The 20,674-nt window shown below is 33.4% G+C and overlaps 1 protein-coding gene across 1 annotated transcript in view; it reads left to right on the top strand.

The window, feature by feature from the left end:
• LOC129987606 (zinc finger protein 423-like) overlaps window positions 1-20,674 on the top strand; it is a 50,054-nt gene that overhangs the window by 12,460 nt on the left and 16,920 nt on the right. Inside the window, exons 2-6 of the mRNA XM_056095565.1 lie at window positions 3,119-3,355; window positions 5,568-5,823; window positions 6,914-7,163; window positions 8,758-8,906; window positions 14,194-14,576. Of these exons, the coding sequence (XP_055951540.1) occupies window positions 3,119-3,355; window positions 5,568-5,823; window positions 6,914-7,163; window positions 8,758-8,906; window positions 14,194-14,576 (1,275 nt within the window). The remainder of the gene's footprint in view (window positions 1-3,118; window positions 3,356-5,567; window positions 5,824-6,913; window positions 7,164-8,757; window positions 8,907-14,193; window positions 14,577-20,674) is intronic.

Here is a 20,674-nt window from a genome sequence, read left to right on the forward strand (position 1 = left end):
TTACTTAATAAAATTTACATGCATAGCATTTCTGATAATATTAAAGGGCAGCTTTATTAGTTCAATAAATGGCTCAATTTGGTTTTGGTGCTTTAAATCAAACGGCTATGATCGTGACTCGAATATTTGTCCGGTAAATAATTTTTGAGGTTGAAATTAATTGTTCCGTAAAACAATTTAAATCGCTTGTTGTTAATAAAAATGTTAATCAAACACAATTATGGGGACTCTTTTAACATGGATTCTCAAAATCCATCGAAACACACCTGAAAAGGTACCTTTGAGAAGCAGAGTGCTGTTTTTTTGAAATGCCCGACTCTTCCCAACCGTTCAGAATGGAACCAGATTACCTAAATTATCGCAAATTATCTAATTACCCGAGGAAAATTGTTCAACTATCGCTCTGGAAAGTGAGTTACAAATCATCTTGTTGATGTAACGAGGACTATTAGGTGCTGTCATTAAGTTATTAAATTCCAGCAGGCTTTCTGCAATGGAATTGAAAACTCTTTTCTCCAATTCATTTTGTTTGTTGGGGAAATAATTATTTTATTTATAGATTTGAGAAATGAAGGATTTTATGAATGGTTGCGAATAAATAAGTCGGGCAATTATGTGGGATGTAAAACAGTTTTAAATAATTATATTTACAAAGTTGCGTGCTAATAACCTCTGGTGATTTTTTATGGACTCGAAGACAAAGTGCGGATTATATCGTGCTCATTATAACCAATAAAAATGAGTTAAATAGATGATTTTCGTATATCCTTTTAATTTTGAAATTATATAGCTGCCCAAAATTTTAGATCAAATCCGTAAAAGTATTGATTGTACGAAAGTCCGCGTAAATGCGAATGCAATACCACAAAAATTCAAACATTATCTAGATGGGTGAATTTCAGAATGTAATTTTTAAACCAAAATTATAGATTGTCCGCTGTTTTGGACTAAAAATATCAAAGATGGATTTCTTGTTGATGTAGTCGTTCATCAACTAAATCAGCGGGAGTGGTCTCTCTTGAACTTTCTCGTACATTCTCTAACAAACTTGCCATGCGAGAGAACGCCTTGCATGGCATTGGTGTACAATAGTTACGAACTATTGACTTTTGAGGGGAATTTAGCATTTTTGCCAAATTTTTCTTCTTCATCCTTGGCGAATTATTTGGCGATTAATCCCTGGCATACTTTAATAGTATACAAAAATCGAGTTTGTCTTTTATACGCCTTTTTTCCAACCGATTCAAACAAAAAAAAAAATTTATATATTTTAATCATCTTTTTTTAAATTATCGCGGTTATATGTTTCTGAAACTACAGACCGACAGACAGTCAACCCTTTATCGCGTTTTGGCGATGTTGGTTGGATAGGAGTTTAAATTCAAAATGTTAATTCTATATATCGAATTTTATCTATTTACCTTGTGTAATTATTATATTCAAACAGACAGACTTCCTCTGAACAGAGTTTACTCAAAATTTGATAAACATCAGCAAATTTGGTGCGAAGACCATATACCAAATTTCAACAGTCTAGCTCAAAGTGTTTTTGAGTTATCTTTGTCACAGACAGACAGGAAATTTTCCAAAAATGTGTTTTCTGAACTCTGGGAGTTCTAAAAAGGTGTAGATATATCAAAATCTCGAGTTCGAATTTTTTGGTGATCATTATTCTTACTCTGAACTAAGCATACGAGAAAGTAAAAACAGAAAAAAAAAATGATGAATAAAAGTTTCATATATGTTCTGATCACTAAAAATATAAACTTGCGTCAGTTTTGGACTCAAGTGATCTACTGAAAATTGTCCAATTTATTCTCAATTCTTCTTAGTACATTAAAAAGTTTAACAAAGAAAAGCCATATTATGCAAGTATAAGAAAATGTATAACAAAGAAAATTTTCTCATATTTTTTTAATTGTAAGTAAATTCACATATCGATAAACAGAAGGCTCTGAACACCATTTGCAAAGAAAATCTTATATTTATATAAAGGCATCTTCTAATGTAATCAATTCATACTTCTCTAATGTATGGAAAGCTCATCGTCCAATTTTATTTTGCAAATCATTATGCCACTTGCAGGTTAAGTAAAAAATAAAGATGTGATATTGCAACATTAAATAATTGGTTTTACGTATTTCCAAAAATACCTAATTCTAAAAGAAAAATAAGAGGCTCTTATCTGCCCTCAACTTTTTTGTGCTCTTATCAAATTTGGCCAATTTTGTTCTCTTATCCAATAATGATGAGTTCACGTGATTATGATCTCGTTCTCGTTCACGTGATCACGTGTTTATTATTATTTAAATATTAACGGAGTAAGAATAAATTACTATTAATTGAGAAAATTTTGAACATTTTAAAACTATTTATATTAAAAAATTTTTAATTTCCGTTTTTGTCATTCTTATATAAATGGGTTTATCCCATTGATAGCTTTTGTCTTTAAAATAAAATGTTGGTTGTCAATTATATCAGCTCTTTAAATCTCACTTTAAATTGGGTTGAACTTATAAGACATTGAATAATCAAAATTCAACAATATTAGTTGAATTTTAAATATACAATAAATAATAGATGTTTTTTAAAAAATTTTTATTAGAACTGTTATTAAAATAATTCCAAAAAATGAAGCATTTGAAAGATAATTTATAATAATAATAACAATACTAAAAGTAATTAATTATTAGTGATTCGAATAAAAATGTTTATATGTTATTTAAACAAATATTTAACATAAAACAAAACAATATTTTCTCTTTCAACCATAATTTTGTAAGATAGCTATACTATAACAACATTTCTGGACTATTTAAGTCATAAAAAGAATGTTATAATTCATCATAAATTAATTATTAAAGAATCCAACCACACAAAAACTGGGCGTCCAAGACATATTTCTAAAAATGAATTTATTTAAATATATTCTAAACTGAATTACATGGCATTTCGACTCGTTAAAAATTTTTTTTGATTTAAATGTGAAGTTAATTTTGCGGTTTTATATCCATTTATCCTTTCTGAGCCCAAATTATTTTACTCTCCATCATGTTTTAAGAACCACCAAACCACCTGCAACATATGTCATCACATTTTGACAACATCCATCTTTTAGGGTGACAAGGATGGCAGAGAAGACGATTCTCCGGATCCGCCGAAGCCCCTGCTGTGCAATTTCTGCCCTCAGGTGTGTTCTTCCCCCAACGCCCTTGGCGACCACGTGCTGCAGAGCCACCGCTCCTTCTCTTCCTCCTCCCCCCTCTCGGAATCACCCCGTCCTCCTTCTTCCAGGTCCTGCTTCAAGTGCCTGGACGAACTGGCATCGCCCAATGCTGTCTGTCCCCACAGAAAGGTAAATGTTTATGTTCCACGATGTGACAAAATAAATATTTTACGAGCTTCACAATCAAAAATGAAATTAATGGATATTTTCGAGCTAAAATAATCACAGACAGAATATTAAATATTATACTCCACACAGTATATAGTGCACCGATACAGTTATACAGTATGTGATTCAGAAAAGTTTAGCTTCACATGTAAATAAATGCGAATTTGATTTAATTCGACACTATTGGAAAAGAAAATATTTTTACAAATTTGTGATATTGTTTCCCCGCGCAGTTAGTTTCGTCGCTAGAGGGAGAAATTTTAAGCTATTCTGAATGGATGCCAGATCAATGATTTTCGACCTTGGCGACGAATTTGGCGATAAAATTCAAGGTTCTGGAACATAAGAATTTAGGCTGTATCTGTATTTCGAACCGAGATCTAAAGATTCTTCTGGAAAATTCCATGTCCCATCGAAAGAATTATATAAACGCGGAAGGTTGAAGTTTTGCAATAAATTCTCTGTTTCAAATCTGATTTTTACTAACCCCATTGCTAATTGGTGATGCCGAGTGCTGCTCATTGTGCTGTTTCTGTTATTTAATTAACAAGTTATTACTTGCGTGCGTGTTATTGGTTTCTATAAATGCTGCTCTTTGTGTATATCTCGGTTGTGTTTTTGTTAGATTTGTTTCGTGTTTTCTTGTGGCATAAAGCATCATTATGTACTTCTTGCAACGTAGACTCATTGAATAATTTCCTTAAAAATATGTAATTAAGATTGTAATTTATATTCACTTAGATGCAAAATAATATATACTTAAATTAAAACATTACACAAAATGGAGTTAGTTCGACGTCGATGCTTCGTAACATTTCATAAATCAGACTAATCTGCATTTTTCTTTTCTCTTTGAAATTTCTTTTTAACTAATGGATACTTTTTTCGTTCCTTTTGATTGTTCCTCAATTGTCCCTTGTCTTATTCCCAAAGTTTGTAATATTTTTTTTCAATATTTTTTTTCATCTAATGTCAAACTTAAAGGTTGTGGATGTGGTTCCGAGAAGTCGGATTCAGTTGCAACAATTTATTCATACATCCTTATGAGCTATTTGGTGACTACAAGTCCAATTTTGTGTCAAATTTTTCTTTCAATCGATTGAGTTTAGTTTAGTTTAGTTATATTAACGTTCCGTTCTAAAGCAATACTAGAGCTATTTTGGGACGGACCTCGTCATTTTGAACCGCGGTCAGATGACGAGGACGACACCTGAGCTGGCACTCCCCTCCCCTCTCCACGCCACACCACACCAGCGGGAGGACGTTTGGCATGAAGGATTTAACGTGCCACAGACCCCCTTACACGATGGTTCTTCTGTGGAATCGGGTCTCGAACCTGAAACCCTACGGCTCACAAGCCGAGACCTTATCACCAGGCCACCGCGGCCTCCCAATCGATTGGGAAAAACATATCTAAAGCACAAATTTGATTTTCGGATACTATTAACCGCATTCCAGCGATTAATCGCTAAAGATCACTTGATAGATTCAGCAAAAATGCTCAATTCATGCCAAAAGAATATTTCATAACGATTGTGCAACATTTTCTGATAAAACGTTCTTTAGAATAACACCTTTATTATAAAGAATACGAGAAAGTTTTGTGGAGACAACTTCCACTGGTTTACATTGCAATCATATTAATCCAAACATCGTTCGGTAGGCAGAATAAAATATTATATTTGATCATCTCTTCAGATTTTGCCGACTGACGATCAAAATGGCAACTCTGGAAAAATATGAAGGCAGAGGTCACACTCAACACCTCTTCCATCTTCCGTCACGTTCTTAATCACAGACACTATGGGTGAATTAGTCTGAAGAAAAAGTAATAAAATTGTTAGTAAAGCACCCATATTTCTTTTTATAAAAATATTACTCCTTTTTCGTTATTTTTTAAAAACTAATATTTTCAGAGCCTGTAGAATTTTCTTTTATATAATTAAACTAGACAATCTATTTTCTTTACCTTCTCCACTAGGTAACGTTCTGACAGTTGCTTAGTGTCTAGGACCGAATTTCTGTAAATTTGGTCGTTTTAAAACAATGAAAAATACAATACTAAGCAATACAATAATCGACGATTGATTAAAATTCAAAATTAAGTATTTTACTATTACATTATCATAAGAAAAACACTGATATTTATAAATATTCGTCTTTTTTTTTCCAGTCGCATGGAGACACCGATACTGACAAAAGTAGCTCTGACTCTAAAGCTCGCGATGGTATCTCACCTACGATGAAATTGACCTGTGGTTTCTGTTCCAAATCAGACTTCCCAACCTTCGAATCACTCCAACTTCATGTTCAGGTTTTGCACGTCCCGACAGGAAGTGCAGCTGACAGTGCGCTCGCGGCGTCCATCAGATCCTTGCAGTCGATGTTACATGGCAAAAGACCACATCATGGCCAGAGTATGCCTATGGGTAGGTACTGATTTAAAATATTATTTCTTCAAAAAATGCAGTTTACATATGCCCATGATAGACCCATCCTATTTTGATTCTTGGTCATATTCGCTAAGCTTCATTGTTATGCAACTTGTTGCAACTATATCTACAAGAAAGTCCAAAATTAAAGGAAAGGTAGGAGAAATAAAAATTAATTGTAGATTGTAGATATACATCAAATTTTGGACATTTTCAATTAAAGGAAAGGAATCCTAAATTCACGTTATATTGCTTCATTAGAAAACGAAGCTAAACTCAAATTAGGTTTTAAGTAAGCAAAACATTCAAGAACATCTGAGGGAGGACATTACAGTTGATAATTTTACTTTGAAATTAATTTTAAGTCGTAATGCTCTAAAACTGAAATATTTATTTCACTGTGATAGAAGATGCTTTATAAACTAAACAGGGAATAAATATATAATAGATAAATGCAAAACAGGTTTTATTTAAGATATATTCAAGAACATCTAGAGCCGAACATTACAACTGATTATTTACTTTAAAATTAATTTTAAGTCACAATACCCTAAAATAGATGCATTTATTTCACGGCGACAAAAGATATTTCATAAGCTAAACAGGGAATAAATATAATTATTAAAATAGCTTTCAATATACGAGCCTTGTAAGAATAAAAGTGATGATTAAGCGTATTGGTGATGTAAAATTGTGATTCTTTAGAAATTTCCTTAAATTACTGCTAATTTAGATAAAATTTACCTTAATACTACACTAATTTTTGTTATGAAATTTGCCTAATAAACTAATGAAAATCTTCTAAGATTATTAGCTCATATTTAGTTTTAGTTTTATAATTCATTCTAAAGGTAAATATCAGATTTATTTTGCAATTTTCTAACAGAAGAACTTACCGAAAAAGTTCTAATCCACGACTTAATATTTTTGTATAATATTAATTGATTCTAAACAGAAAAAAAAATTAGTTTATGATTCCCTAATGGAATCTTCTAAAGAATAGTGATAATGAACATAATGTATTAAAGCACTTGTAAAATATTTGAAACTTTTTACATTTTTGGAATTTTTTCTTTGTTTTATTTAGATAACTTCATGGGCTACGGAGGCATAGATTGCGAATCGAGTTTGTCTGCTTTGCACATGTTACAAAAACACGCTGCCATGGGAGAGAATTTGATGTTGAAAAGGCCAAATGATATTTACTGCTCTCAATGCAATATTGGCTTCACTTCCTCAGCTGCTCTGTTGGATCACGTGCATCTTGTCCATGAGAACACGAATCCTAGTGTTTCTCGATCACCCTCGTCACCTATCAACAACCACTCCAGTAAAAGGTAAGATTTTTTTCAAGACATTGCTAAAAGAACATTACTAATTGTATATAGGATGATTACAAGTAAATATTCACTTCTTAGGGAATTTCGAACAAAAAATAGTTGAAAGTAAAAGCATAGGGACAAGCAGACAGAATATTTGGACCAATCGCTGCAAATACAATTTGGAAGCAATATATATATTTTTTTTCATTCTAATATTTTTAAAGTATTTTTAAGTTGAAGAAAGATATTTTCATTCGTTCTATGGAAATGTGTATGTGTGCGTAATGATATATTTAAAATCTAAATTAAATCCTAATTAATTTCTTAATTTTTATCTTTAACATCCATGTTAACTTAACTCGAAAATGCTCTCTTATTTTCTGATCAAATTTCCACTTTTTTTTATTCAATTAATTCTAGAAAACTGGTGACCTAAGCATTTGCTCATACTCCGAATGAAGGGATAAAAGTCCCAACATACTTTTAAAGATAACTAATATTCCCTTTCTCAAGTCTATAGTATCAGAGAAATCCCTATCAAAATCTCATAGTAAAATCACTGAAGGAAAAATTTCGGTCACTTTCGCTCTTGTGTCACGATGTAGAATGAAGTATCTCTTAACATCTGACTTATCTCTTTTCTCTGTATATAATATGACTCCCATGATGAAATCAATCAAAATTAAAATTTCAAACGTTTTTTTTTTTTTTTTTTCGAACACGCATCTACAAAGTTATGATTACATATTGTTACGGAACTTCCTCCGCTAAGTCCGTAAAGTCAACGAGTTCGCTTATAGTGGGTATATGATGACACAATCAACAGGCTTCAATGACACATGGTGACGTTTATTAACACAAAGGCATGAATACATATCAAACGTCAAGGCGACCAAACACAGCCAAAACATACACAAACAATAAACAGCAGCACACCTCGCAAACAGCCCAACATTTATAAATAACTCGAAGAACTCAGGGAGAGAACTCGCTCAACTATTCACTTGAGCTGAACTCATGTGACTGCCACCTGCTCGGTCTCGTGGCCTTTTATAATTCCCGAAGCAGGGCAGAGATTGATCTCGAAAAATCACTAATAGACCTTCCGCCAAAATTCTTGAAGATACTAATATCATCCATTTTGTCGTCAACTTTGCCGCCAAGTCGGGGGTCATCCGGTCAGCATCCAATAGAGCCATCCGCAAGACTTTCTTTCCTACGATTGAGCCAACTGTGCTGGAATGCAACATTACAGATTCGTAACAATGTATATAGGCTGTTTTGAAACGATTGTCAATATTTACAGCTCGTATTTCCGAACAACATCGCCTATTAACCTGGCAATAACACAAGATGACGCACTCGATATGAAATCTCAATTTGGTTAATAAAAATTACATAGTTGTTATTTCCATTTATCCCTGTAAATCTACATTCAATGCCGTCATCGTAAATTAAATTTTTAGTTACTGAGACATTGTTTCTTTATTCCTTTTGTTCTAGGTCGAATTAAATTTTTATATACTGTGACATTACTTTTTTATTCCATTTGTTCTAGGCCGTATTAGATTTTCAGTTACTTTACATTATTTTATTCCGTTTGTTCTAGGTCATATGCCAGTTCCCGCCTGAGACCGAACGGTGCGAAACATCTGAAGACATCAACTTCCATGGTACCGCATTCCGCTGTTTTCAATGGTACATCCAATTCCCACTATAGAAGACAGGATCCGGGAGGAGGGCAAAACTTGAGCTCTGGTGAGTAGTTTACATTTACATAGTTTCTTTTTAATTACAAAGGGGCTTTCTTCCCTGCTCACTTTCGCTCGCCAACCCCGATGTTGTCCGATACTGCACACGAGGTAGCAAGTTTTTCAACTCCACTGGCTATTCGTTCAATGCTGGGAGCTAAAACTTTCTATAATGGGAACATACATTTTCCAATCGGTTTATTTTCGATTCAAAACTCAAAGCCCCATAAAGAGAACATTTGCTTATTTCTGCAACATCTAAATATTGAATCAGTTTTTCACATTTTGCTGCAAGTGAGCAGCTGCACGATGAGGGTTTTTCGCCCTAAATTGTCATATTCTCGCTCGGTCTTTCATTGCATTTTTTCTTCATCTGATATCTCGGGACTCCTCATTACTATTTAAACCAGAGGAAGTTGTATACCCAAAACTTCCTCGCGTACTCTCTAAAACGATGTTATACTAGAGAACGCATTGTATGTCATTGGCATACAATGATTACGAAATATTAACCTTTGGCGTGAATTCCGCATTTTTACTGACCTATGGTGAGATCCTTGGCGATATATTTGGAAATTAAGTCCTGACATGAGATTAATAACATCTGAAAATCGCATCTGTATTTCAGATGCGTTTTTTTCCAATCGATTGAAAAAGAATTTGACTCAAAACTGCACTTGTACTCATAAAATTACATGCCAAATTTAATATACTTAACTCGCTGCGTTTTGGAGTTACAGCATTTATATGTTTGTGAAAGTACACGTTTGCAGATGCTGAACTCCTCAAAAATCTGATAGGTGTCTACATTATAGATGTTAAATGTGTATGCCAAATTTTATCCATCTAGCTCTCTTCGTTTTGTAGTTATCTTGTTAACTTATATTCGAATAGCCGCACAGATAGATATTCTCTGAGCGGATTTTGCTCAAAATTTAATAGATGTTTACAAATTTTATTCTAAGTCCGTATACCAAATTTCAACGGTATAGATCAAAGAGTTTTTGAGTTATTTTTGTGTCAAACAGACAGACAGACGGGCAATTTCTAAAAATATGTTTTTTGAACTTAAGGAAAACTAAAACGTGGAGATTCATCCAAACCGCGAATTTGAATTTTTTTTTAACAATTGCAATACTATACTAACTCTATACTACGTATAAGAGAAAATAAAAATCATTGCAGAGTTAACACGTCTATTGCTTGGATATTCAGACGTTAGCGAACCAAGAAACTAAAGTTTTCGCTAATCGAAAAAGGTAAAAAAAACCAGATAGTTATTTATTAATATTTTCCCAAGCAATGTGTTTATAAGTAGAATTAACAAATTATATTGGTTTCAAGTCCTTTGCTATTAATTTGGTGTCAATTAAAATTTTATTCTTCCTTTCTTGTCACCGTTTCACCATCAAGTGCAATATAAATACTTACTGATTCGTACTAAAAATTTTCATTAAATATTTCAAACAATATTGTCAAAACAAACCTTAATTATCATGGGTCTGATGACTTGCTATCAACACACCGCAAATCGTATAAAACGCTATATTTACATTAACTTTTTTTATATAATAGTTAGATAAGTTTAAACTGTTTTTGAAGAATATAGCTCTTCTATGGCTGAATTAATTTTACAGGTCACTTTAGGCCGTAAATTATACTGTGTTTGATAATGTCCGATTTACCTATTTGAGTGAACATTCAATAAACGTTGAATAAAAGTTTGCAATGGTTCACATTTTTAAGTTTAGAGACGAATTTTCGTGAATGGCATAAACTTTGCCCTTTTTCAACGATTTGATGTCATTCTAGACAATGCTTACGGTTCTATATTTTCACGAATGACATAAACTTTGCCTTTTTTCAACGATTGGATGTCTTCTAGACAATGCTTACGGTTCTATATTTTCACGAATGGCATAAACTTTGCCCTTTCTCAACGATTGGATGTCATTCTAGAAGATGCTAACGGTTCTATATTTTCTCTTTGTCAAACTTTCAATGTCCTAAAAGTCTTTTTCTACCAAAGTAAGATAAGATCAAAGTCTAATTTGGCAAAACCCAAATTGTAAATAACTGGGTATGCATCTTTTAACGTATGCTTAAACACCCGATACATTTCCACATTGTAAATGACAAATTAAGAGTGGTTTTTTTTTTTTTTTTTTTTTTTTTTTTTTTTTGTCGTGTGACTATTTTAAGCCAAGTTTTTTGCACAGTAGCTTCTGAGGGTAAAGACCCCTGAGCACCCGAGGGCAGAAGTCTGACTTCTAGCTCATAAGAAGAAGAAACACGCACACACTCACTTCCACAACCCCTTTTCACAGAGGGGCTCATTCACGCACCTCACAGATAGAACACAAGGTAGAGAACAACCATACCCGAACCAGGACTCGAACTCGGGAAGCCTAGATCATGGGGAAGACGCGATACCCCTAAGTCAGGACTCCAGCACAAATTAAGTTCTTTTACGTTATATGATTTTATCCTATTTGTCGAATATGTTTATTTACAGATGCGAACATTTTTATTATGCTATTTTTTAAAGGAATTTAAAATGTAGAAATAAATAAAAAGTGATGAAAATTATCATTAACATTTGTCCCATATGGGGGGGTGGGAAACAGTTTGGAAAAAAAACTAACTTCCTACAGTAATATTTTGTATTTTTTTTTTTTCGTTGTCAGAGATGGCACACATCTTTAAAAGAACAACAGCAAACAGTTTGACTATAACTGTAACCAATATAACATATGCAGCATATACAATCAAATAAAGATACAAAGTTGCTTCATGTATTAGATTAATAATGCTATGTAAATACTATATACCAAATGGTAATGAAATAGTTAATGCTTAGAACAAAGGAACAAGAAACCTTTTTCATTTGCTGGCTAGATATATTCTTCTATCTACTCAGCCCTAATGATAGCGGACACTGAGTCAACATTGAAGCTAGATTATAAGGATATTACCGAAAGGCATTCAGAAAAAAAAAAGCAGCGAGTTCAAGGTCTCGGTTTTATTACTTTGGTTAAACTGTATTATTCTGTACTAACTACTATAATTAGGAAATTGTTCATCTATAGTTTCAATTATCCACTGTTCTAACCGAGTAAAATATAGTTCTCGAAACAAATAATCAGTTAAATGGGGGAAAAAAACTTATTAAGGCCACCCAAGTCAGATTGCAACCATTTGAGTTGCTTGCAATCTGAAACGGCAGGTTTTGATACTTTTCTTTTAATTGCTGACGATAGTTCTTTTAATTGTCCAATCATTTTTTTACATTTAATTTATTATAGCTTATACTTTTTTGAATTCTTTTAGATTTAAATCTTAACATAGACCGTCTTTTCAAAGCTCAATCGTTTAAATGGCCGAAAGATATTGGTAATATTATAGAATTATATTATTAGTTTAAATAGAAAAGAGCCCTACGGTCAGATGACGAACATTAGTTTCGTCTTATATACGTGTACTTAAAGAATGTACGCGTGATTTTGTGTGTGTGCGCCTGTATGTGTCCGTGCGTGCGCATATATAATATATTATATATGCATGTATTTATTTAAATATATATTTAATTTACTATCTTCTGGTTCAGAATCAGAATAGTATTGCCGATCAAGTTGTGAAGCTAAAACCACATCATTCGCAACAATAACACATCTAATTATTTATAATTTCGAATGTTTTCAAACTCTCAAAAGCATTCTTCAATCCATTATCTTGTGAATGCTTGAGAGGGAAGGTCCCCACAAAAAGCCTTTTTAAATTTTGGAAAGCAACTGATGGTAATTACCATCTTATTAACGGATTAAGTAAGTTAATAAGATGAAATAAGAGTGATTTATGAGATGAAATAAGAAATGTTAATAATAACTCACCGTTAGATAAGATGGTACTTACCATCTTATTTAACATTTCGCTTTTCTTTTTGTCATTTTTAACTTCTTGTTTTCAACGTTAAAATACATTGCTACGCTATATTATTAACGGGATTCTACTTTTTACAGAATTTTTAACTAATTTTTTTTTAGCCTTATGTCTGGCGGCGTAACATAGCCAAGTATTGCTTTTGCGCCATTAAATCCCACAAAATCCAATCCATCCCCATCATTTTCTTGTACATTTACAGTACAAAGAATAGATTCAAATATACAATTCAGATCCCTACCTCTAGTGTGCTTATTGCAATTTGGGTATAAAAAATAAATACCAAATTTTATTTGTTTAACTTGATGCATTGTTATCGCGTTAAAATATACCGGGTGATTCAAGAGTTCATTAACATGTGAAAATTAATTAATTCACGGAATAATGTACGTAGACAAGTAAAAATTCACACACATACTTGAAATGATATGGAGTTTTATTGAAACAAAACAAAAAAAAATGCGAAAGATAGGAGAACATTTAGGTCATTTCAAGCATGTGTATCAATTGTTATCTCTATGCCTGCATTATTCCGTAAAATATTCAATTTTCAAATGTTAACGAACTTTTGAATCACCCTGTATTTCCGAGCTATTTTGTATCTAAATTATTTGCCTAACGTGTTGTGGACCGACAAAGCCAAAGGGTCTGTTAACTCTCACAACTGAAAATTTGGGCTCCAAAAATCGTAGAACAGTCGTGGAAACCTCATTGCATGACGTTGGTTGGGGGGGGGCGGGTTTACTGAAGTTGCAAGTCTACCGCAATCGTCCAATCTCATTAGGGATGCTAAAAAGCAATATTCGATGACAGTTTCTCACCACACCTACAAATATGTTGTACTGCGATGTTCACAATATTGTGCTTCGACTACAGGTGTTGTAGAATGACGGTAGATATGTGGAGTTAGTTAAAAAAAAACACAGTCTTTGCCAAAAAAAATTTATGCTAATTATTGTTTTTGTTATTATATAAAAAGTCATCCATTAGCCATTTTTTTGCATTCTTTTTCGTTTCAATAAAACCTTAGGTCATTTCAAGCATGTGCATCCATTTTTATCTCTATGCCTGCATTATTCCGTAATTATTCATTTTTCAAATGTTAACGGACTTTTGAATCACCCTGTATTTCCGAGCTATCTTGTATCTAAAACTTAATGCTATTAATAGATTTTTTTGGATTCAGTGATGATTAAAACTTCCTGATTTTTCAAAATCTAACTAATCTAAGATATCATTTTAATTCGTAGATGTTTTTATTGAAAATGGCTATTTTTTAAAATACTTCTAAAGTGTTTTTTTTTACAAATCATGCATATTTCTGTTTTAATATGTATATCACTCTTCTTCAACAGGTCATAGTCCAGACACCAGCCCCAACACACTTCTGTGCAGCCAGTGCAATGCAGGTTTCTCCGATTTCGAATCCTTCCGAACTCATCTCAAGAGTCATCTGGACGCAGCGGCGGCCGCCTCGACATCCGGCCAAGGTCCGGTACCTGTGGCTACTTCCTCCCTTCAACTACATACCTGTCCTGAATGCAATGCTGAATTCAGCACAGAGGCGTTGTTGGACAGTCACGTGATCGGGCACTTCCTGTCGGCATCCACCGAGTATGGATGTCCATCTTGCATGAAACTTTTCCAAAAGCCAGACGAGCTACAGAAGCACCTGATGGATGTGCATGCTTACCACCTGTACCGGTGTGCCCTGTGTAAACAGATATTCGATTCGAAGGTGAGTGTGGAAGGAATGTAACATGATTTTTTTTTCATATATTTTATAACATCTATGTACTTAAAATAATCAGAAAAACTGAAGGACCAATCCCCCAACTCCAAACATAAGCCCGATTTCAACAACTTTTATTTTTATCAAAAAAATTCTTAATCTTGAGATAATAAATATATCGTCATTCCCTCCTACCCCCATCCATTTTCCAAAGTAACAATCTCAAAAACATTATTTAACTCTATATTTTCCGAGGGGGGGGGGCAACAGTTTCACAGTCCCAACTAGTAATAATTTTGACAATTTTTATTTCATTTGAAAGCTCAGGAGTACGTTATCAATACTTGCCTGTTCGCTTCTATTAGGGCTGTGGAAGCCTAGTAATATGGTCTGAGCTTCAGAATCGGAACGTTGCAACGGGACATGAAGAAGTGTCCGATGTCCGTTGTCGGGTCTGGTGCATGCTAAATCCTTCGGGTCCAAACTCCTCCCATTGGTATGGTGTAGAAGTTAAGAGAGGGAGTGCCAGCTCAGCTGTCTCCCTCGTCATCTGATAGCTGTTCAAAATTACTAGGTCTATCCCAAAATAGCACTAGTGTTGCTTTAAAACGGGGCGTTAATATAACTGAACTGAACAGTTCACTCCCAGTTTGGACAGACATCGCGAAATAAAATTACAAAAAGGAAACTAATTTGTATCGGGAATAATAAACCTGTTCAAAAATTTTAGCTTATTTGAAGATAATTTATTTTCATTTAATTATAAAGCAATTTTCAGCAATCTGTATACCTTCAACTCTGTTTTAAACTAAGACAATGTAATCTTAAAATAAAAAATTGAAGAAATGTATACAGTTTGAAAATTTCTTATAAAAGAATTCAGAAGGATGCCCATTTTAATAAATATTTTATGTGCAGGTCACAAGTAAAAAAAAATTAATCACATTAATTTCCGTAAAATAGGTAAATAATTTTTTAAAAATAATTCTAAATCATTTGAAAATAATTCTAAACCATTTGAAAATAATTCTAAACCATTTAAAAATAATTCTAAATCATTTAAAAATAATTCTAAATCATTTAAAAATAATTCTAAATCATTTAAAAATAATTCTAAATCATTTGAAAATAATTCTAAACCATTTGAAAATAATTATAAAAAGAAAATAATTCCAAATAAATCATTCTAAATAATTTAAAAATAATATTCAAAAGAAAAAAAAACGGACAACAAATGTCAAGTTATTAAAAGTTGTATTTTATAGTATTGTAAATGCACTTTAACGTCTTTTCTACTACCAACTTTGAACGCAAATCTTAATGAGAAAATACCAGCTTTCTTGAAAAAAAAAAATCTTAAAAGAATGAGCAATTTCTTAATAAATATTTCATTAAAACATTATGCATCTTGAGCATAATATTTTTTCCTATGTTCATATGATTAATATGAACACCCAATAATTATGCCATCAATATTTGAACAGCCATGACGGGTTGAACAACAGGCTCCCAGTCTCCAACGTTCCGGTGTTTGAATGCAATGTTTTCATAATCTCCAGCTACCAGCCAGCAGATGGTATTATTAAAGTGCCTTCATAAGGCATCTATTTATACTCTGCAAGCTACCTGCTCCTCATTATTTATAAATTCATCAAGCCTTCAATTATTGCTTCTTCCGAACAGCCCTGCCAAATGAGGGATCGTGAGCTTGTCCAAGCAGAACGAAAGGGAAGGCACGAGGATCGTGATCACAGCTCCTCAGAGGCTATTAATGAATATGTAGAATAGACATTTAAGAGGTGCTGCCACAAACTTCACAATTAATACTACCTCAAAAATATTGGAATTGAAGAAGAAAATGGCGATTTTCTTCGTCAAGGTAGAAATTCCTGAATATCGATGGCTGTGATTGGGAGTTATCGATATTAAAGAAAATATAGAAGGGGGGAGGGAGGTTCTAATAATGCACCATAATTTTGATCCCGGACATCCAAATGACTACCGAATAGGCATTTGGACCTTTATGGGAAGTCATGAATTTTAATTCTTTTTGAGGTTTTTCGAAGCTTTAATATATTAAGTAAGTAAACGGCTTAGTAGTTATTTTTTAAAGAGTTTGCTTTTTACTAAAGTATGTTGAACTTCGAAGCTATTTTTGCTTGAAAATGTGAAAACGTTGAACTATTACAAAAAACTGATGCCCCCAAAATGCACAAAAAAAAATCCTTGTTCCTAATGAAATTCCAAGTTGCCTATCAGTTCAGTTGCCTATCTAGTGAGCTTATTTGTTAATTATACAGCCTATTGTGGTTGCATAATAAAATATAATAACGTTGCATTATAAAATGCGAGTCATGCAATTAATTTTTTGTAATTAACTAGAAGGTAAAAAAAGGAGCAGCGATGTTTTTTTTTCTCCGTGATCTTTGTTTCCAGGAGCGCAGATTCTATATTACATCTGCAACTCCACCAAAGATCCATTTAGTTCGATGATGGACAAATTCCGGCCTAGTGAACGATTCAATCCGTTCAGCTGCAATATTTAAAATAATTGCTTGTTATTTTAAATTAATGGTATCATTAAAGCATACCCATTTAAATCAATTGATGAGGATCTTTTAAAAAAATCCTGTCGAAACTTTATTTCTTATATTAGTTTAAAAGAATGCCGATGTCTGGTTTAGAGCGTCTTCCTCGTGATCTGGACGTTCTGGGTTCGAGCCTTAGTTCGGGCATGGTTGTTCTTCCTCTGTGTTCTATCGGTGAGGTGTTTGAAAGAGCCTCCCCTATAAAAAGGGGTTGTGCAAGTGTGAGTGTCATCTTCATTTGAGCTAGACGTTAAGGCTTCTGCCCTCGGGTGCTCTGCGGTACCCTCAGAAGCTACTGTACCCTCTTTCCGTGGTAACACGAATATCGAAAGTGTATTTTGAATAATTTTTTCCCGTCCAATTGAAATTAAAATAAATCGCAAAACTACAATTTAAGTTCTGCTTTAGTTTAAAATTATCATATTTTTAAGCTTGTGAAAATACAAACTGACAGACGGTCAACCTTTTTATGGATTTGGTTCCAAATTCGATAGATATCTTCATTTTAGATGTTAAATCCGTGTACTCAATTTTATCTGTCTAACTCTCTTCATTTTGTAATTAACATGTTAACTTATATGTGAGCAGCCGTGCAGACAGACTTTCAGTAAATGGATTTCTTTCAAAATTTGATAGAAATCCACAGACATTGTAGAATCTTGAAACCAGATTTATCCGTTTCACTCAAAGTGCTTTTTATTTATCAATTTCAGAGGCTTGCAGGCATGATTATAAATTTATGTTTTTCGTCCTCAGCGAGATTATGAAGCATTGCGATTCTCAAAATCTCGAGTTCGAATTTTTTGGATCAGGTATCGTCCTCGTCATCTGAGCGCGGTTCAAAATTACGAGATCCGTCCCTAAATAGCCCTCGTGTTGGATTAAAAAGGGACGTTAATATAACTAAACTAACTTGAATTTCATGACGATTACAGTAGGTTCTCTTTCCATACTTCATATACAATAGTAAAAAAAAAAGAGTTTGGGAATCGCTGATTTATAAGTCGTTGTATCTCACCGAACACTTGAAACTCCGACCCTCACATTAAACGATCTATCAATTAAAAGCGTTACCTCGCAGGTGGTACGGGATGTGCTGCTACCCGTACTTTCTCCGTCCCGAACCATTAATCATACGACTCCATTTTCCATTCATGTTGCCCACGCTCAATTCGTTTATGAGCTAATATCTCTTATCTGCTACGAGGCGGCCTGCTCCAATCGAGCCGATACTTAATCAAAGATGAGGTCGCCTCTTCCTTGAGAAAAGGAATTAGCAAATTGGTGGCGTGACACTCTCGGGAATCTTGTTTTGAATATGCACGATTCCGTCAATGACCCCGCTCAGGTCAGGGAGTCCGGTCCTCTTTGATGCAGCCGCTGGTGTGAAAGGATGCCATTGTTTTTTTAAGGGGTGAAGCGCATGCCTTGTGTGTGTGTGTGTTTTCTTTGTATTTGTTTCTTTGTATTGGAGAAAATGTTTGGTATGCCTATAGATCGCCAGGTGTAGATAGCTGTTTGTGCGCAGTGGCGGATTTAGATATTTAGCGGATATAGACAGTGTCCATTTTTAGGGCTTTTTGTAGATGTTAACATATTTTTAACTCACATGTTAATATATTTTCAACTCAGGTAAATTGATAATAATATTTTTAGTTATTTTTTTATTATTAACATTCTATATAAGTACGATTGTTTTGTACTCATTGACGATTGAGACATTATAGAATATAGGCCGTGTTCCTTTTGAGGCTCCTATTTAGATTCACATGTTAACGGATTATTAACTGAATCAATATTTTAAGTTATTTTCTAGTACTTATATAGTAACATTCTATATAATCACTATTGTACAAAAATTAATTTTACATCGTTACAAAATTCAAAACATTATTTTTGTAACAATATCAATTTAATACTTGTGCGAATTTTTTTTATGAATTTGGCAAATGTTTTAAAAATATTTTTCGCCTAATTTCCAACAATAGATTACATTGTAGTCCTGAAATTTGAACCGTTTCCATTGTTTTATTAAATGTTTAATTGCGTTATTTTTTACCCCTTTGCTGTAAGCTAAAGAAGAAAGATTATGTTTAATGTCTGCGTGATTTACTAGATAAATATGCTTTGCTACATGCGAAAGGGTTAAAAATATTTTTTTATATTAGAGAAACAACCCGGAGGGGTCCCTCCAAAACTCTCTCGCATACTTTTTAATAGGTGTTTAAAGGTGTTGTAGTCCTCCTCATTCATAAAGGCGTGGCTTTGAGTAAGTCCGGAAATGCTTTGTAGGGCTTCAGCGAACAACATTTACACAATACAGATATTTACAGGGCCCGACTTAGGGCCCGGGGCAAATACTTCTTTGAAGGCACCCTCTGCTACACTACTTTAGTAATGAAGAACGTTCATTAAAAACGGAAACGTAAAATAAATTTTCTATTCGATTTGAGGGCCCGTCTAATGTGGGGGCCAGGGGTAACTGTCCCGTATGCCCCTGCCTTAGTCAGGCCCTGGATATTTAGCTTGAATCTGCCATTTTTACTGAATCTATCCAGCGATTTTTGATGATTAATTATTGCATATGATTTGTACTCAAGAACCCGAAAATCATTTTTCTGACGAAATTATTTTTCGACGACTTTTTTTCCAACCGAATGTAACCAGAACTGGACACACATCTACAATTTTAGACAAAAGTTCATACATCAAATTTTTTTTATTTAAATCATTGCGTTCTTCAGATATTGCGTTTGTATGTATTCGAATGATAAACTAGCAGACAGTCAACCTTTCAACAAATTTTGTTTTAAATTTGAAAAAAAAAAAAAAAAATCTACATTTGAGATACTAAATTTTATCTATCTAGCTCTTTCCGTTTCATAGTTATTGACTTATCTTGTACTTGAGCTGCTAGATTTCGTTTAAAATTTATAAAAAGAATCTACAAATTAGACTAAGAAAGACTGCATACCGAATTTCATTCATCTAGTTCGTTTAAACTTTTTTTTTTTTTTAGTCACAGCATTCACATACTCAAGTAAAAACAAATATAGTTTCAAAAATATACATTTTATTTATAGAGAAATGCCCTTAACTAGGCTAATTGTCAAACAAATTTTTTGAAGATCAGTATACTTTTGCTTTATAGGCTTTGATTACGAGGAAGCAAAAAAATAGAAAAATCGGCAAAAGAAATCTGGAAATAAAAATTGTATTTTGTATCTCATATTTCTCCTAAAAATGAAGCACTGCATTGTTTAATATTTTATTTTAAATATTTAACTTATTTAACAATCTTAATAAATAATCAATGATGTTTCCCTTAATATGACCACCGGGGGGCAACTCGAAATGAGGATGAGATGCTTCCGGCATGGTGGTTGGATCTCGCCACCCTGGAAGTTACCCAAATAGGTGGGGGATCCGACTCCTCCCATCGATGATGGCACGTACTTCCTTCGGGAAGGGTTGTACCGTGGCCGGTGATGGCCCTTAGAACTCAACCACAGTTCC

Source organism: Argiope bruennichi, chromosome 10 (assembly GCF_947563725.1).
Source record: "Argiope bruennichi chromosome 10, qqArgBrue1.1, whole genome shotgun sequence".
Classification (NCBI taxonomy): domain Eukaryota; kingdom Metazoa; phylum Arthropoda; class Arachnida; order Araneae; family Araneidae; genus Argiope; species Argiope bruennichi.